This window comes from Doryrhamphus excisus, linkage group LG1 (genome assembly GCF_037039965.1).
Source record: "Doryrhamphus excisus strain RoL-2023G ecotype Guam linkage group LG1, RoL_Dexc_Guam_v1.1, whole genome shotgun sequence".
In the NCBI taxonomy this organism is placed as follows: Eukaryota; Metazoa; Chordata; class Actinopteri; order Syngnathiformes; family Syngnathidae; genus Doryrhamphus; species Doryrhamphus excisus.
In genome coordinates, this window is record NC_136357.1 from 12,813,929 (window position 1) to 12,833,604 (window position 19,676).

Consider the following 19,676-nt stretch of genomic DNA (forward strand, 5'->3'; position numbering starts at 1 on the left):
GTGATTACTGCTGTGTGCACATCATGTAAGCAGGTAGCCTTATAATCACATCTATAATGGCCACAATCAGCACTTTAATGCTTTGTAATATCATCCATGAAATGGTAAAGTGTAGCAGCAAGAGGATAATTCAGGCGTAGATGATGGTGTGATTGCGCGTTTTTACCCTTGAGTCACAACATTGAGTTTGTTGTATGTGTGTGTGTGTGTGTGTGTGTGTATGTTTGCATGTATAAATACACCCCAGGGCAGTTAAGTTGCCTGTAAAATGCCTGAAGAAACACATTTCCATCATAAGACTCGCTTAACCCTTCACCGCACTGTGTATTCACCGCTCCACAGAGCGTCCTTGCTGCGAGTGTCATGTACACTTTGCTGAGCCAAGGAAGACATTCCCAAAAGACGCATGCTGGACGTGCAAATCAGACCTCCGTGGAACGTTCCTGCGGGGTGTAATGTAAGCTGACAGCTGTCCTGATGGATGGGAACGATGATGGAGGGGAGGAAGAGAGCAGTCAGAATTTCTGGTTACCAAACCCAAAGACCAGCTGCGAGTTCTGAGTGTGTCTCTCACTTGGGATGAGTTGGTAGCAGGGGTTGGGAACCTTTTTGGCTGAGAGAGCCATGAAAGCCACATATTTTAAAATATATTTCCATGAGATCCATATCATATTTTTTAACATTGCATTTACAGGCGTGCATTTTTAAGGAAGACCAACAATTTTAGAATACAAAAAGTCTCTGAATGTATTCTTTTTAATAATGTTGTTATACTGAGCTAGCCAATAATAAATAAAATACTTAACATCAATGGGACTTCTGGTGCTGCAGGGTTTTCTACATCAAAAATGTTGCTTTGTAGAATTAGCTAGCTGACTATTTGATAAAAAAGGGACGTTTACTTCATGACCTCTCAATGACCTGGATAGGCTAACAATTTATCCAGTAATAATCAAGTTTTGGTGTCTGTCATTTCTACTTTCTTGAAGATGTTTAGATTTATTAAATGTACAGTAGTGCCTTGGTAAATGTTCTGTTCCAGAAGGTCGGACTCAAGGTCAAAACCAAATTTTCTTACAGAACATAATGTAAATCCAATTATTCTTTTCCAAACACCCAAAATGTTAACACAAAACACAATAATTACAGTTTTACATGCATAATTAATGCCAAAAAATAATGACAAATGAATGAATGAACTGAACATTTATGAGGAAAAAAACCCAAAACTCATCAATTAACAAAATAATTGCTAATAATTCTTCTGCTGCAATCACAATTTGCAAAAATGTACAAAATATATCAAGCTAAATCTCAACGTTCCGGTTTCCTCCCACATTCCAAAAACATGCTAAGGTTAATTGGTGACTCCAAATTGTCCATAGGTATGAATGTGAGTGTGAATGGTTGTTTGTCTATATGTGCCCTGTGATTGGCTGGCGAGCAGTTCAGGGTGTACCCCGCCTCTCTCCCGAAGGCACCTGGGATAGGCTCCAGCATACCCCCCCGACCCTGGCATAGAAAATGGATGGATGGAAATGTCAATGTTCAAACCAGGGCAGAAACATAGAGTGTCATCCTTGATGCACGCTGGCTTTGATTGTTGTGATTGTTGACTATTACGGGGGAAGAGCAGATATGTGTGCACGGAGCTGATGACGGAGCCACTCCCATCACTTTTACATAGCTCTGAAATGAATCGGAAAATCGGAGGTCTTACACCCTTGTTTCAGTATGGTTATTATTTAAAATATAGAAATAAATAAATATTTTGTCATGATCCCTGACAGATAGAAGAGAAGTATACTTTTTGTGGTGATTAATTGATCACCATTACTATTGCATGTCATTATGAATCTCCTACTAATATTTTTGTTTGGATTGATTTGATTTCAGCCAAATGGGAGTTTTTCCTTGCCCCATTTTTCTTTTGTGGGGTACAGTTGATCTTATTGAATGTGTGAGTGTGATGTCTATCACGTGGAAAGCGTTTTATCGTATGAGACGGTGACCAAGTTGTGTTGTTAATAGCTGCTGCATGTGTCATCTTCACAGCACAAAGCCCGTGTGGAAGCCATGATGTGTGACCTGGCCTCTCTCCGCAGTGTCAGAGACTTTGCCGACTCCTTCAAAGCCAAGAAGCTGTGAGTACATCCCTCCATCCATTTTCAGCATCTGTAATTATTACACATTATATTATTTTTTCTTCCAAAATGGTAACATTTCTGCACATAAAATGAGCAAACTATTAGTAATTATTGGGACACGGAGAAGGAATAGGTAAAACTCTAGCTGTAATCATGATGTTCCTTAATGTAAATTGTCAAGCGTGTTGGAAGCTCTCGGGTCATTCTGGGGTTGACTGTACAAGCAAAACAAAAATAGTCACTATCATTTATCATCATGTAAAAATGTTTAAAGGACATCCAGACTGTCCCTGATGGAGACCATATGGACAAGGACTGAGGGGTCAGCGTGCATATTTGTGTCTATTTACTTGACATTGGCCTTGCCGACATCTTCTTATTTCGTGTTGGTCAGCATGTGTCTTGTTGTTGGTCGCTATTTCGAGGGTCACTTGTTTTGTCATCAATACTGCTCAAGCACCTACAGGTCTCTTGGTAGTTCAGTGTGTGTTTATGTGTATGTGTTGGCATTAGTGTCAGTGGGGTCTCACAGGGAGAAGCACAGCAGCCATGGCCTGCAGCATCCCTGAGGCGGGCAGGGTATGGCCATCCTGGACACAGACCTGGGCCACAGCCAAACCTCATGGTGGTGTCCCCACAGTGTGTGTCCCCACAGTGTGTGTCCTCTTATCCCCCATATTGAAGCTTTGCCCTCCCTTTGACTCCACCTATGCGCATAATTCTTGTTTATTTGTTGTTGCTGCCATTTGTTTATATGCTAAGTGGCTCCTTTCTTTCTTTTTCTTATGTCACCTTTCAGTCTCTCGCACGCAGCCTTACTATTTTGGCAAGGTTGTATTTCTTCATTAGCGCTACTATTGAGTAGGGGGAGGGGAGTCCCAGGGGACGTCAGAGTACATTAATTCTCATCAGAAAGCGAGCGGAGCAGAGTGGAGGCTGGGAGCTCTGAGCTGTGAATGGCACTGGGCAGCTGTCTTAGTCTGCCACCACTCTATTACTGCACGTATGTCTTCGGGCATAATACGCAAACATGGGCACACACACACACACATGAAGTTGTGTGCACGCAAGTGAACACTGAAGCGTGCGTACGAGCACGATAATGCTCCTATAGCGTGTCATTGACAGGTGAAATGTAATTGGAGCGTTTTTGCCTTTCCTTTTTTCCTCTCTCGTTTCTCACTCCCTTGCTTTTAAGTGCTTTAGTCAGTGGCTTTCACGCTGCTTTGTGTTCCATTGACCCTGATTCCGCTTTAATTGCCTGTCCTTTGAAATGAAATTACCTGGATATTGATATTGTTCAATGTAGAGCAATTTCATCTCAATGTAATTGATGGAGAGCGGCGCTGACAGAGCGGCCCTTCTACGATTTCAACTGACTGTTGCGTAATTAACACAGGGTATTTCTTCCTCGGAGCGATTATCCTGTTGTCATTTTAAAAACATTAGTGTACATGCAATGGATGCTGCATAAATACTGCATTTCCTTGAAAGGTAACAGTAGGGTTTATTTACTCAACTGCGAGGAATGTAAGATGGGAGTTTGCCATGCTTATGTCTGTTGATTGGTAAACAAGGAATTGGTACCATATACTTACCATAAATGCTCTGATTATCCATTGGTGGTTAGCGCACAGACCTCACAGCGAGGAGACCAGGGTTCAATTCCACCCTCTGTGTGGGTTTTGCATGTTCTCCCCGTGAATGCATGGGTTTCCTTCGGGTTCCTCCTACATTCCAAAAACATTGTAGGTTAATTGGCGACTCCAAATTGTCCATAGGTATGAATGTGAGTGTGAATGGTTGATTGTCTATATGTGCCCTGTGATTGGCTGGCGACCAGTCCAGGGTGTACCCCGCCTCTCGCCCAAAGACAGCTGGGATAGGCTCCAGCACCCCTGTGACCTTTGTGAGGAAAAAGCAGTAGAAAATGAATGAATGAATAATTACAATACCTGTACAATATCACCTAATGTGTAATGCAACTTTACACTTTCTCTTCTCACACGTTGTTTAATACCTCCACACTCTTTTTTAAAATCACTGAAATGTCATACTGTAGTTTACATATTTATATTCATCCAGCTATTCATTTTCTATGCCGCTTATCTCCACTAGGGTTGCGGGGATATGCTGGAACCTATCCCAGCTGACTTCAGGCGAGAGATAGTCAGTATTTTAAATTTTAGACTCCACCTTATATTTACAATTAGTAGTTAATGCTATAATGGAGAGAAAACCAGAAAGACTTTAATTTTACTCTGTGACAGTAACAATAAAGATTTATTCTATTCTATAGCCGGGAGCGTTTATTTAGGTAACCCGGTAATTGGAAACAGAACATAATTGAAGGGAGGCCGTAACTTCTGAAATGTGTAACTATTGTTACAGTAAAAATTCCAATATAGACGCCGAGGGCCGTTGACAGCTTTGGCTGGGCCCAAGACAAAATAATCTGAGCCATATTGGAGGCCACTCTTTGAGGATACACAGTAGTCATCACACACAATGTACACGTATTGTATATGTAAGTCTCTACTCTAGTGTAACATGTATTGCTTGTTTTTTTTATCAACAATAAAATGCAGTGATAACAGCCAACAGTCTGGGCCCAGCTCTCTTTTGAACACACATGCAATCTCCTCCTTGCCGCTTCACATTATCATGGAGGTCAGGGGTCGCACCCAGGGGCATTATTTAAAGTAAATATATAAACCCATGTCTCCCTGTTTGGTAGTTAACACCCTCGTTTGACCAGCGCTGAGATTGCACAGTGCACACTGTATTGTGTGAAAGGCCTTAATGTGGAGAGCGGGACCGTGCTGGGTGGCAACAGGCCTATTAAAGACATTCATTAGAACTGTGCTTATGAGAGAGGGACTAACGGGTGGGCAGTTGAATTAACAGGCCTTTTACACTAAAAGCACACTCAGCCTTCACCAAAGGTAGAAAAGTTGATTATTTGGTGATTTTGATGCAAAATTTGTGCGACTAACAGGATTTTTTTTTCCACAAATAAATACATTTATGTATCTACACTGTATGTGTGTTTTTTTTATTTTTTTTACATTTTTAGTGTGAATGTTCTTTATTTTTTAATTTGTTAAAGGATGGTCTCATTCAATTATTTTTTCCTGTCCACATAGGAAATACACCATTAAAAATAATGAGAGAAAAAAATATCAAAATCGAATTTACATAAACTGCTGCATGGTGATCGAGTGTTTAGCGCACAGGCCACACAGCTAGGTGACCCGAATTCGATTCCCTCTTTGGGCATCTCTGTGTGGAGTTTGCATGTTCTCCTTCTCTGTGCGTGGATTTTCTCCGGGTACTCCGGTTTCCTCCCACATTCCAAAAACATGCTAGGTTAATTGGTGACTCCAAATTGTCCATAGGTATGAATATGAGTGTGAATGGTTGTTTGTCTATATGTGCCCTGTGATTGGCTGGCGACCAGTCCAGGGTGTACCCCTCCTTTTGCCCGAAGAAAGCTGGGATAGACTCCAGCACGCCCGCGACCCTCGTGAGGATAAGCGGTAGAAAATGAATGAATGAATTTACTACCAACCTCTTTTTGTATTGGACAAGGTTTATTGTTTAAGCATATTTTCATAAAAATGTGTTGCCAATAGTCATAGAAATAGTTAATTAAACCAGTATGTTACCTGAAGAATACAATGAATATGACAACATGGATGCCTAAAAGCATTGTTTTTTTGCAGTACAATGCCATAGCTATTTCTTGGTTATTATCAAGAAAAACATGTAAATGGATAGATATAGACTCTTAAATTACACTTTTATTAGTTAAATTTGTAAACACAAATGTACCTTTAGTTGTACTAGGCAATAAAGAACATTTTCCCCATGACTGTATATATATTTTAATACAGAAGACATTGTAAAAGTGGGAAATTAAAATCCAAAAACTATCTGTATTTATTAGAGCATCACAAACAACGCCAAATTTGATGGAATATCACATTTAACAAGTTAAGACACTTATATCTCTGTAGAAACAACATTAATTCTACATATACATACACTACAGCAAGATATGGATATCTGATGGTCAACATTGTGGTCATCTACTCCTGTACTGCACTTATGAAGGATTACATTGTGCTCTTTCTCTGAATTTAGATTTCTATACCCTATGTTAAATTTTGGATGTTGATTGGTTAGTAACAAATGTTGAAACCTTGGTAGAGGTCTGTGCTCTCTTGTACCATGACGACGTTGCTTATACAGTGTCTCCTCACCTTATTATATTTTTAACACTTGCTCCAAAGTGCGTCCCGCTGCAGATATGCTGAGGTGGGCGTTCTTGGAGTTGACTAGGTTTGTGCTCTTTAATGAACCTTGTGTGTTCGGGAGGCCTGAAGGTGATCGCTACTGTACACTCCTATGTAATAGCATGGGATGGCTCATTATAGCGGGGCATAACAATCCGCGCATTAATTTTCCAGCATCCAGTTTTTAATTAATCCAGTAGGCAGTCTTAAACACAGGGTACACAAATTGCCTCCGGCCTCATAATTAATTCTAATGGAAGAAATTAAAAATTGGTGGGGTGTGTTTGGATTGTTCGTCTGTGTTACAGTGGCTTCGAGCTCGCTGGAGCGATGCTGTCACCGACAAGGATCTCTTACTTACTGCCCGGACCAATCTAGCTCTCTGCTTTCATTGGCACACAAGTATGGAGATGCATTGTGGTTATGTGTGCATATGTTGTTTAACTAGGCCAGTGCATTAGGACCCGGGCCACACTCCACAAGTTGTGCCTTTTCTGTCCATTACCTCCAGCAATGTTGTGTACTAAAATTACGTGATTTTATTTTCTCTTCATTTATTTGATTAAAAAAAGGATTATGTTTTTTTTTCATTTTTGTCATCATGGCATAGGCCAGGGATGTGTGGAGCTAGGATCCTTTGTAGCCCATAGATTGTTTTTATTGGTCTGGAGGGCTGCAAACCAAAATGGCCGATTGCATTCATGATGAACTGGTGCACCACATTTTCTGTCAATCAGACGCTTTTAATGGCCATTTCTCGATCTCTGGTGGGGGGTTTTAAAATATGTTAATTTCTTGCATTATACCGTGATTGGTAGATTTGGTCATTTTTCAAGTATTTCAAATCCATTAAATGGTCAATTGATGTTAGCGTATGTAATTAATAAAAAATCCTAGTAAGGATAGATAGGTAAGGATACATAGGATGGATGGATGGACTTCCTTTATTGTCATTGCACAATAACATAGCAGTGAAATTACCAATTACGTATAATAATAATAAATAATAATAATAATAATAATAATAATAATAATAATAATAATAATAATAATAATAATAATAATAATAATAATAATAATAATAATAATAATAATAATAATAATAATAATAATAATAATAATAATAATGTGGATAATAAATAGATGACATCAAATATGACCAACAATGTACAGCGTAAACAGTAAAGTGCACAAATAATTTAAATAATTTTGAATAAATAATAATAATTTAAAGTTTTGCGTGTTGAATTGTGCCTTAACTTAAGCATATTAAGCTTGTCTGAAACTGACCCCAGTGACATTCTTTTGTTTTTATCAATACACATCTTCTTCCGCAGGCCTTTGCATATTTTAGTGTGCAACGCAGCGGTGTGCACTCAGCCATGGAGTCTGACGGAGGACGGCTTGGAGTCCACCTTTCAGACCTGCCATTTGGGTCACTTCCTGTTGGTCCAGAGCCTCCAGGACGTGCTGCGTCGCTCTGTTCCTGCTCGTGTTGTGGTGGTGTCATCGGAGTCCCACAGGTAAGATTTATTTTTTTTGCCATGTGTCTGATTACTGTCATACTCCATGTTGTTCAATAAAAGAACTGTGGTGGACATGAAAATGATTACCCTGCACACACCACACCAGATTTCAAGCCCTGAAGGTTGAATTCTGCCATGTTCTTTGCTTTTTTTAAAAAAAGGTAGGCCAACCAAGGTTTAAGAGAATCAAGAAGGAGAAGAATGTAGTCTTGGATCCAAGACTAAACATTACAGTTTCAAGATTTCTTTAGTGAGAACACGCTGCTGTATTACGTTGTTTTTGTATTAAGTTGTACTCTCATCATCTGACCTTTATTGGCTCAGAAAGAACTGTTCAGAACAATAGAGTTTAAGCGTTAAGCCTCCAAGACCATTCATGCAGGAAGTGCTCACGACTTTGCTCGCTACTTTTGGCCCCAAACTGATAGATCAGACTTAATGTGTATTGTCAAACATGACAGCCTCAGTCACTGGAAAACTCATTTCCACCACACGCTGTCACTATAAATTAAACGTATCATCAACATGATGGATGGACTTATCAGCTAAAATGTACTTTGCGTTCAATGGGAGCCCCCCCTGACTCAGCCCCTTTCTGCCTCATTTTCCCTCCTTCCCCAATTCCCTGTCCTTTTTCTCACAGTAACTTCACGAGTGTCATGGTTTTTTTTGCAGTCATACAGCAGACAAGCATGATGTCTCGCACTATTGTGTGACGCCGAGCCCCGGTTTGTGTGTAGTGCAGGCAGTGAACGGGGGTGCGTAACATCGATCCAGCTTTCAGTCAGTCAGAAGGTTCGGCCCGAGTGATTGATTGGAGCTCGACAGAGTGACCTGGGACCAGAAGAACATGTGCACACTTGTTCTAGCAGATCAAATGGTGGCACTGTTATGAGTTATGCTTTGCAGAACGCCATGCATGAGAGGAGTGGAACAGCAAAAGGGGGGATGCTTTGACACTCATATTCACTTAAGGTCACACTATTATTACATTCTTTTGGCGAAGTAAAGGATGAAGCTGACTGGAAATGCCAGGGAGAAAGTCCTGACAGTGTTTGATTGATGCTAAACTTGCCTACAAAGAAAAGAAAGCGAGTGGACAGGGATTTTGTTGACGATCAGAATGTATAAGACAAGCCTTGATATTAAGCTAAATTCCACATATCTGTTTTCTATGCTGCTTATCCTTACTAGGGTCACAGAGGTAGGTTGGAGCCTACCCCAGCTGAGTTTGGCGAGAGGCGGGTTGCCAGGATTGACTGGTTGCCAGTCAATCCTAGGGCACATATAGACAAACAGGCATTCACACATTCTAACATGTCTAACATGCATGTTTTTACACATGTGGGAGGAAACCAGAGTACCTGGAGAAAACCCACGGATGCACGAGGAGAGCATTCAAACTCCACACAGAGATAACCCAAACATCTGATCTCCTGATTGTGTGGCCAACGTGCTAACCACTCATCCACTGTGCGGCTGAAGCCTAAATGTGTTGATAAAAACTATAATAAAACAACACCAAAATACTACCAAAGCCTTCTAGGATAATACACAATAATGCGTGCATTGACTGTACAGGTTAAGATTAAGATTAAGATATGCCTTTATTCGTCCCTCTGTGGGGAAATTTGCATTGCACAGCAGCAAGAGTACAGAATCAGTTAAGCAGTACAAAATACACAATATAGAAAAATAAACAATATAAACAACCCAAGTATTAACAAAATCAACAGTTTTTCCCAGAGTTATATACAATACAGTATGTAGATAATATGAAACGAGATGAGATATACATATGACCAGTCTATACACTGAGATCTTGTTAATATGAGGCATTATGGAAATACTTCACATAGGTGTACGTTATATTGATATATTATATTCTTTTTACTCCACCCACAATATAGACTATATATCACCTATATGTGGCTTCTTCAAAAGGAGGTTTAAGCCACAGCAGAGAGTCACACTGGGACATATGAGATGGACAGGGGGTTAAAAAGAGTGGAAATAGACAATATCTTCCATGATATCTTCCAGTCTGTCCACCTCATTCCCGACCGATATTACACCCACTGATGTCACACCTTCCCCCCTTCTTTGTTTGTGTTATTTTCAGTGTCCGCCGATTTTCCCGTTGATTCACTTAGCCTCCCTTCACATGCAATGTATGACCCCTGACCTGCCAGCATATTGTATTCCCTTAAGCCCCTTGTCTGCTGCTAAAGCACTGACCTATAAGGGAACAAGCGTTGGAGAGATGAACTCACGGGTAATGCCTGGACACTTTATCAGTTTGCCACACAGGAGCTTACTGGGGAATTGGACCCAGTACAGGTTGACTTTGTCCCCCAACTGCACATCAGATCTGCTCATACAAGGGGAGATGATATCCTTCATGAAATAACCTCTGACAGATGCAGCCTCAGCTATGGCTCCATGCTTTTATGAACGGAAGACGGTGGAACCCCCAGAGTCAAATACTTCTGAGTTTGTACAATTAGGAATTAGAACATTTTTAATGAGTGTAGTCCTCAAAGCAATTGTTCTGCAGTCCACATGTTTAGAAAGCTAGTCAAATATCCTCTATGTAACATAAATGCTCTTCTATCTTGAAGGACTGTTTTGCTTCCGTTGACTTTTTTTAGCATGCACCTTATAATACGGTGCACCTAAGTAGTGCTTATCATGCGGACAATACAGTAATTGGATTTCCATGATTTCCTATCGACGATTTCTGTTGCCGGTGTATAGCGCGCAGGCCACACAGCTAGGATACCCAGGTTCGATTCCACCCTCACGCATTTCTGTGTGAAGTTTGCATGTTCTCCCCGTGCATGCGTGGGTTTTCTCTGGGTACACCGGTTTCCTCCCACATTCCAAAAACATGCTAGGTTAATTGGTGACTCCAAATTGTATGTGCATAGGTATGAATGTGAGTGTGAATGGTTGTTTGTCTATATGTGCCCTGTGATTGGCTGGCGACCAGTCCAGGGTGTACCCCGCATCTTGCCTGAAGACAGCTGGGATAAACTCCAGCACCCCCTGTGACCCTCGTGAGGAAAAGCGGTAGAAAATGAATGAATGAATGAAATTGTATGTCCATAGGTATGAATGTGAGTGTGAATGGTTGTTTGTCTATATGTGCCCTGTGATTGGCTGGCAACCAGTCCAGGGTGTACCCCGCCTCTTGCCTGAAGACAGCTGGGATAGGCTCCAGCACCCCACGCGACCCTAGTGAGGATAAGCAGTAGAAAATTAATGAATTAATGATTTCTTATGGGAAAATTTGATTTGGTTAAAGTCCGTTTCGGTTAGAGTTGGACCTTCTAAAGCGAATTAATTAAAGGTTGCACTGCACAAGTAAAAATGTTAGTGACTCAAGTCAGATTTATCAAACTCAGCCTGCTCCAGTCGTTATGAAGTTGCTGCACATGAAATGAAACGCCTGCAGATGTTGTAATTTAGCCAAGCAAGGATGTTGCGGAAGGCGACAGTAAACAAGGCAACCAGCTTGTAAAAAAATGGCAAGGAAGCAGCTGACATTTTGATTGGTTGTTTTCTAATGACTTGATGAATATAGTATGTATAGGATGTGTTCCATGTTTCCAACATACACATATACAACACAGGGTGGGTAGTTTTTTTTAATTTCCATGTGACTACGCGCGACGACACACAACATGGCGAGTAGTGTTACTTTTAAAGGGCCCTGACAAACATCTGGATTTTAACAGCTCTATCACAGGGCAATTAAAGAACATCATGGTTTTGATATGTGTGCGGCCTGTACCACAAATCTGCCCACACATAATCAGAGATAGTTCCCTCTTACTCTAATTATACCCACTCTGATTTATCTTCCAGGTTCACAGACTTGTTAGACTCGTGTGGTAAGGTAGACCTGGCTGTGTTGTCTCCAGCTCGCAAGGACTACTGGTCCATGCTGGCCTACAATCGAGCCAAACTCTGCAACATTCTCTTCAGCAACGAACTTCACCGGCGCCTCTCTCCTCACGGGGTCACATCAAATGCAGTGCATCCTGGGAATATGGTGTACACATCCATACACAGGAGCTGGTGGCTGATGACCTTCCTCTTCACCCTGGTTAGACCTTTCACCAAGTCTTGGGTAAGTACAAATGTTCTATCTTTTACTTTTATGACTTAATTGCCTACTTCAATGTGGTTTGTTTTGCCATGCTACACAATGGAAGGGTAAAAACCTGATTTGACTAAGTGGACTTAGTGTCGATAAGGACAATTTCTCTTAAGTAACCCATAATTTAATTGGCAAAGTTTGGGTTCATCCACATAGAAATCAAATATTATATTGAATTTATGGAAAATGCCACTAATAAGGAAAACATAGATGGACGGAGGCCTCGTGGATTTTCCTGTTCTTTGTCAAATACACTAAAAACAAATAGGCAAAAACTTAATTGTTGTGTTAGCATCTTTCACACAAGTGTGTTTTGTAAATCAACACAAAAACAGCATTGATTTTGGTGTCAATGGCAATGAAAATTTATATTGAACTTGGAAGGTAGTAGATGATAAAAGTGATAGGGCCCAAGGACAAAGAGTTTGATTTCCTCCTATACCTTATCACCTTACCTAAATTACGGTAAATGCAACTTAAAGTTCTGTACATATTAATTTTTTTCATGCTACATTTTTTGACTGATGCAACTTATAGTCCGGAAAATGGGTGACTTTTGAATTTTGAACTTCAACATAAAATTAACAAAACAATAAATTAAAAAACCCCACCAAAATATGTACAAAAATAACGCATTTCAAACCATATCCAGACAAATAGTACATGTTGATTGACCAATCAGTATACTAGAGTGTGCCTCCGATATCGCCACCCTACCACCAATACCCACTTGAGAGGTGAAGGTAAGTTACTTCAGTACCCCCATTGACAGTGGAAACACCTGAAATATAAGATACTGAGCTAAGCCAAATTCTATTCCTCATGGAACACACATACAGATTTGTGGATTTATAGATTTGTACATTTGGCTATAGATTGCAGTCACTGCTTGAGAGCAACTGCTACAGCATTACAGACCCATTCCAGTGTGCCTAGTCCCTGTGTTGTAGTATTTGTTTTTGTCTCATTGTGACTCACTTACTGTTAATACCAGAGTCAGCTTTTTATTTGTCTTGTTCGCGGGATGGAATAGAGGAAAACGAAAGAATAGAAATAGAAAAAAAGAAAGAAGGTTTTTTGGTCATGAAGATATTTTGTATTTTGTTTCCCTCCTCCTGCCTTGTCACTGTTTATACAAATCTGATCGACTCTGCCCCCTCACAGTGGGGGTTAGGGTTCAGGATGCTGTGTACTACAGCTATTAGGTTACAGTAAATTCACAGCACAAACATGTACTCTGTCGTGGGTACTAACACAATGAGCTCGATGTTATACAGTATATACTCTGACCGCACCAGGAGACAATATTATTATAAGATTCTAAGATTTTTATATAAGATTATAAGATTTTCAAATGTGTTATTTTTGTAATATCAACTTTGTTTGAGAGACCACAGTAAACACATTATAGTTATCAATAGCCACGTTTACATGGACCCAAATATTCAAATTCCATTCGGGTTAATTACACCTCATTCTGAAAGAAAAGTGCCAATTCCAATGAATATGTAATCGGATTCACAGGGGTGGAATATTACTTTGCCCAATCCGATTGAGGTATCTTGTACCCGCTCAATCGGAAAGTTGTCAGGGTGCGTTCTTTCAGCGCATGCTCAGCTGTGACGTAACACGCAGACGTCTCTCAGGTTTTGAAAATGGCGGCGAGCAGTTCGTTTTTGATACATACTTTAAAAGAACCGAACGTTCAAGTTGCTGTTTTAAAAAAAGCGTAGCAACTGTCCCAACAATCACGCTCTTGTCCGCTATTTTCGATGAATCACGTGATGTTGTTTACATTTTACGGCGCATGCACCATTGACTATTCCGTTTGATTATAGCGGTGCATGTAGACTGGAGATTGGAATATTCCTTTCCATGTATACACTGTTTTCTGGTACGTCATTCCATTCGGAAAGAGGAAAATCTCCTCATGTAAACGTGGCTATTGAGAGGAAACTGTAAGGATGGGGCAGCTAAGAGTTTCATTATCGGAACTTTGTTTTGGGGTAAGGTGGAGGGGTTTGAACAGAAGATCCACACAGATACCGTTTCATTCTAGTCTGTTATAACGTTGTAAGTGTGTAAGCTGTGTAGTTGTTTTTTTTTAACTTGATTGTATACTTGTGCAATAGGCACAATCATCATTAGACACTCTGACCTAGCTCGATTCCTGTCTTGTGTTTGTTAAGTTATGTTGAAAACCAAATGCTATGAAAATCAGGCTGTACAAAAACAGAGGTTGCATTGTACTTGTGTAAGATAACCATATATCTTTGACCATTTGTGTGTATAAAACTGGTAATATAATATCTGTATTACATGTATGTATGCCCCCAAAACACATTATCCTGTAGGTTTGTGTTGACAATTTTTCAAATTTAAGTGCAGCCTGGTGGATATCAAAGCTGCGTACTTTTTGGGTTTTTTTTTGTTTTTTTTTTTTTGAGGGGAGGCTGAATGCAAGCACGTACATGCAATTATCGGAGTGGATCCAGAAAGGGGCGATGACTCTTCTACACATGCTTAATTAAATGTAGTGTAGATGTTAGTAAATATTAAAGGGCAAAGGTAGGGTTGCTAATTAAAATTTGGCAGCGCTGACACAGCCATTAGCTAAAACTTGTTTCTGATAAAGACCACACACACACACACACAAAGACAAACACACGCACACAGACGCCCCGGCACACCCTTAAGCCGCGCGTTTGCTTTTATTTAAATCTGGCCATGATAAGACCCCTGGAAGTGTATCCTCTTTAAGACCCCACTCCTCACTCCTTCTGCCCCCCCCCCCCCCTCCACATTAAGGGCTTAATAAAACAGTGATATTATTTCTAGTTATTGGTTGCGGGGCTATGAAGATGCTATCGCTTTAATTGCTTGCGTACACTTTCGGGATCCGCGGAGATTGTTCGGGGATGCAAACATAAGCAGAATGTCGAGTCCAAAAAAAAAACAATCACAGAGCCCCCCTGTGTGTGTGATTGCGCAAATAACCTGCCTCTCATTTAAACCACAGCTTTGATTTATGGGAACACAGGCGGAGTGATATACACTTGCACACATAAACCAGCACCGACAGAAACATTCATTCATTCATTTTCTACCGCTTATCCTCACGAGGGTTACAGGGCTGCTGGAGCCTATCCCAGCTGTCTTTGGGCGATAGGCAGGGTACACCCTGGACTGGTCGCCAGCCAATCACAGGGCACATATAGACAAACAACCATTCACACTCACATTCATACCTATGGACAATTTGGAGTCACCAATTAACCTAGCATGTTTTTGGAATGTGGGAGGAAACCGGAGTACCCGGAGAAAACCCACGCATGCACGGGGAGAACATGCAAACTCCACACAGAGATGGCAGAGGGTGGAATTGAACTCGGGTCTCCCAGCTGTGTGGTCTGTGTGCTAACCACACTTTGCCGTGCACCCCTAAATACAAAGTAGACGGCCAACTATCTTGGCAACAGTCACGGGTTCTCGATGGTGTCAACACCGGAGGCTATTTCTTGAAACATTGTGAAACTCTTCAAATCAGGACCAAATACTTTACCCCACCATTTTTGCTTAACTTTGACCAAATTGGGAAGACTAAATAACATAATTGCCAGAGAATAAAGTAAAAAAGTAAAGTAACACTAACTACATAATTAACAGCACAATCCAGCACAATCGATGTATCAGTTTTCTGTATATTGTGGGGTGCAACTTCACACAGGTCAGATTCTCTACTAGCAGTTAAAAAAGAAAACAAGCGTTTAAAAATAATAATGGTAGCTGTATGATGTCTGGTGGCCAGCCAATCACAGGGCACATATAGACAAACAACCATTCACACTCCCATTCATACCTATGGACAATTTGGAGTCGCCAATTAACCTAGCATGTTTTTGGAATGTGGGAGGAAACCGGAGTACCCGGAGAAAACCCACGCATGCACGGGGAGAACATGTAAACTCCACACAGAGATGCCCGAGGGTGTAATCGAACCCTGGTCCTCCTAGCTGTGAGGTCTGCGCAAGCCAGCACCAATGAAACACCAATGATCAACACATTTATTCTAGATTTGGACCCAGGTGGGGGGGGCTGAATGACATAATTTCCACAGGCTGGATCCTTAATAAGTGAAAAAGCTGTGGTTTAGCACAAACAAGACACAAACGACTGAGTCCATGTTGCTTTTATTTTAAACAAATATGTGAACTTTGATTGACTTGTAAAATATTTTTTGACGAAAATAGCCTAAATGACAACACAAACAACTATTTTACTAGAGTTTTCCAAGAGGTTAGATTGGTTAGATACCCTACTTAGTAATAGTGATCCATAATTATTTTTTTAATGGCCCTGAAGGCCAAAAACATACAGGGATTGCCTCAACTTTTTGTGTTATAAAGAAACTTGTCTATTAGCACAGAGAGCACAGCCCACTCTGCCACTGATGCACAAAGCTGATTCTATTTTGCTGAGTTGAGAAAGGCATCTATAAAGTGCCGTGACATTTTAATCAGCCAAACTATCTCGTGCTAACATCATGTTCCCCTCCCCGTGCCTTCATCTACTTATCAGAGATGGCGCGGCCGGGGCCCTGTAAACCCCTGTTTCTTTAATTCAGCGTGTTTAGAGTGGGAGTTTTCCCTGTATCCTTTGCTGTGATTATCAGTATTAAATGATCTGGCCTGCAGTGCTTTGCATGGGCTTTGTGTGTGTGAGAGAGATGAAGGATGGAAGAATGAGAGGAAACAGCTGTTATCTGTGGTCTGTGATTTAGTTGCTGTGATTAATGCTCAAGTTTTGATTGGCAGATTTAGATTTACAGTATTTGATCTGTGATAGTGGAAGTGTGTGTGTGATCTTTATTGATTTTTTTCTGTAGTGAAATCTATTGAGAATTTAATAGGCTATCTGATGAAAACATCAGCATTATTTTTTTTGGCGACGCACCCACATTGGCCACAGTGCCGCCCCTGCACAACCTGAAGCTCCATTGTTCCATTGAAGGAAAAAGCACCTTGTCCCATGCCTTGATGGACAGCCAATCAGACCATCTGTCTCAGGACCGGTGACATTGTTTTGGTTTTGTTTTCTTCTTTTTGCACTTGGAAGCTATACTTAGAACCTTAGTCATTTTCTATGCCGCATGGGGCCGCTGGAGTATGCTGGAGCCTATCCCAGCTGAATTTGGGGGAGAGGCACGGAACCTTGACTGGTCATCACCAGGCACATATAGACAAACGACCATTCACACTCACATTCATACCTATGGACAATTTGGAGTTGCCAATTAATCTAACACCCTAAGCCTAACAGCCTAATCCAGGGGTCTCAAACTCAATATACCTGGGGGCCACTGGAGCTAGGGTCTGGGCAAGGCTGGGCCGCATCAGGTTTCCCCCCCAAAAAAACGCATTTATTAAAAACAGAAAAATATACAAAATTTTTCAGTGCTTTGGTTCCGATTTTCTACAATAAAAGCTCTGATAAAACATTCCACTGCTCTCAAATATCTTAATTTTTATTTTTCTGCACAAAATAAGATGAAAAATAAACAAATCAAGAATAAAGAAAATCAATCAATCAGTAATAAATAAATCTAATAATCATAATCATAATAATAAAACAGCAAATAATAAAAACTTAAGAAACCACATATAGTTGGTGAGTAGACAAATTATTTTCTTCAGATTAAAATTAACAAAGCATTATTAGAGCCCTGTAGACATGACAAAACACGACTATAGTCCCATTTATACTTTTTTATTTACAACATATTGCGCAACTGCAGGGTCTTGAGACACATGCTAACTCGCAAACTAGAGAGCTAGCGACCTAAACGGTAGCCTTCAAGTTATTTCCTTTAAACTTAAATAGCCAAAAACTTACCACTTCCACACGTATAGGGAGGATAACTATTAACAGTTATTTAACTTTTAACAGGAACATTAATCAAACTTAATAATTTTTTCTGGGTACATGATACCATACAGCATCCATATCAAACTTGCGCGGGCCGCACTAACATTAAACTTTCATATCAAGGCGGGGCCTCAAACTAGTGTCCTGCGGGCCACATTTGGCCCGCGGGCTGCGTGTTTACGCCTCAAGAGTTGGCTCCTGCAATTTTTGACTGATCTTAAAATTATGATGAGGAGTGTATTTCTTATTTGTATGTAATCTCTCAAAATTCAGCTATTTGTCTATAATGTAGTTTTAATCCGACAAGACTGATTTTCTGTCATAAGCAATCTTTTATATGCTGTATTATATCAAATAGTGTAAATAAATATATGCATACTAAATATAATAAATATTAAGATTATATAACTTGATTAAATAAGTATATTTGATTACATTACTAAACTCGTTTTTAAATTGTTTATGTGTTTAATATAACATTATTCAGTGTATTGGACACAATAATTACAATAAATAAATAATACATGAAAGTATAGTTTTTAAAGCAACTTTTAGGGAGATGATTTATTGGTCAGTCCTTTAATGATGTCGGCCTGCGGGTGGCATTTTTAAAGTTAGGAGTTAGGTGAAAACAGACAAGGCAGACAAGGTGCACATTTTAAAATGTGATTATAAATTGTCTCTGCTTTTATTAATGGGACTGTGTAACCTTTCTGAAGTCGCCGTCTCTCAGCCATGCTGTAACACTGACCCTGTGACATTTTGTTGACTGACTGATTGCCCCCTGAAGATCAGTGTACCCTCAGGCTCTTAGCAGCTGGGTCCAGCATATACTCATCAGCTCTATAGTCTTAACTATAAGGCAGAGAAAGCGCTGACGTTAATGGAGATCAGCAGGCAATGAGGTCTGGTGCTGGTAATAGAGGATGGAGGTGTTGTTGTGGTCCAATCGGACACTTCTATATAACCCCAGCAGGGCCAGTTCATCAGCGCTCTCGCCTAGTCCCTTGCTTCTTCGCGTTTTAGCATGATTATTTTACCCAGGATCCTGCCTCGGGCACCAGGCCACCTTTTTACATATGCACAAGCTGAACTTTTGACCAGGCAGCAGTCACTTGCTGCATGAGAGAGATGGTTGTTCAGTCAGGAGTAATGGAGGCGCTCCTCTGCTCAGCCTTTTGCAGCTCTCACCTGCTACCTGCAGACGGGGCCTCATCGTCACATGCACATTGTTCTTTACCTTTTGCAAAGTAACACTGACTGGTGTATGTGCTTGTGGTGTTCAACCATGTGGAAAGACTGGAGGAGCAGAGGTCTCGTTCTCCACCCCCCCCTCCTCTGTGGGGTTAGATGAGCTGCCAGGCCCTTGTAATAGAGTCCTCTTGGATGATTAGGAGCTACACAGGAGGGGGTTAGCTCCATCCTCAACTGAAAGCAGACAGAACATTAGACATTATGTCAAAGTGGTTCACACACTACAATTGAGCCTTTGTGATGATTTTACTTTTAGATTTTTTTTTGAATGGGATATTACTGCCAGACATTCCCTGCTATGCTGCTTCTCCCTGTACGGGAAGGGGAAAAATTGTGTGGGGACGGATAAAAGCATACAATC

General features: G+C 40.6%; 1 protein-coding gene across 3 annotated transcripts in view; it reads left to right on the forward strand.

Moving 5' to 3' along the window:
* wwox (WW domain containing oxidoreductase) overlaps positions 1-19,676 on the forward strand; it is a 190,564-nt gene that overhangs the window by 59,521 nt on the left and 111,367 nt on the right. For all 3 annotated transcript variants that reach the window (XM_058076314.2, XM_078790404.1, XM_058076316.2), the window contains exons 6-8: positions 2,056-2,144; positions 7,783-7,968; positions 11,842-12,106. In XM_058076314.2, the coding sequence (XP_057932297.2) occupies positions 2,056-2,144; positions 7,783-7,968; positions 11,842-12,106 (540 nt within the window). The remainder of the gene's footprint in view (positions 1-2,055; positions 2,145-7,782; positions 7,969-11,841; positions 12,107-19,676) is intronic.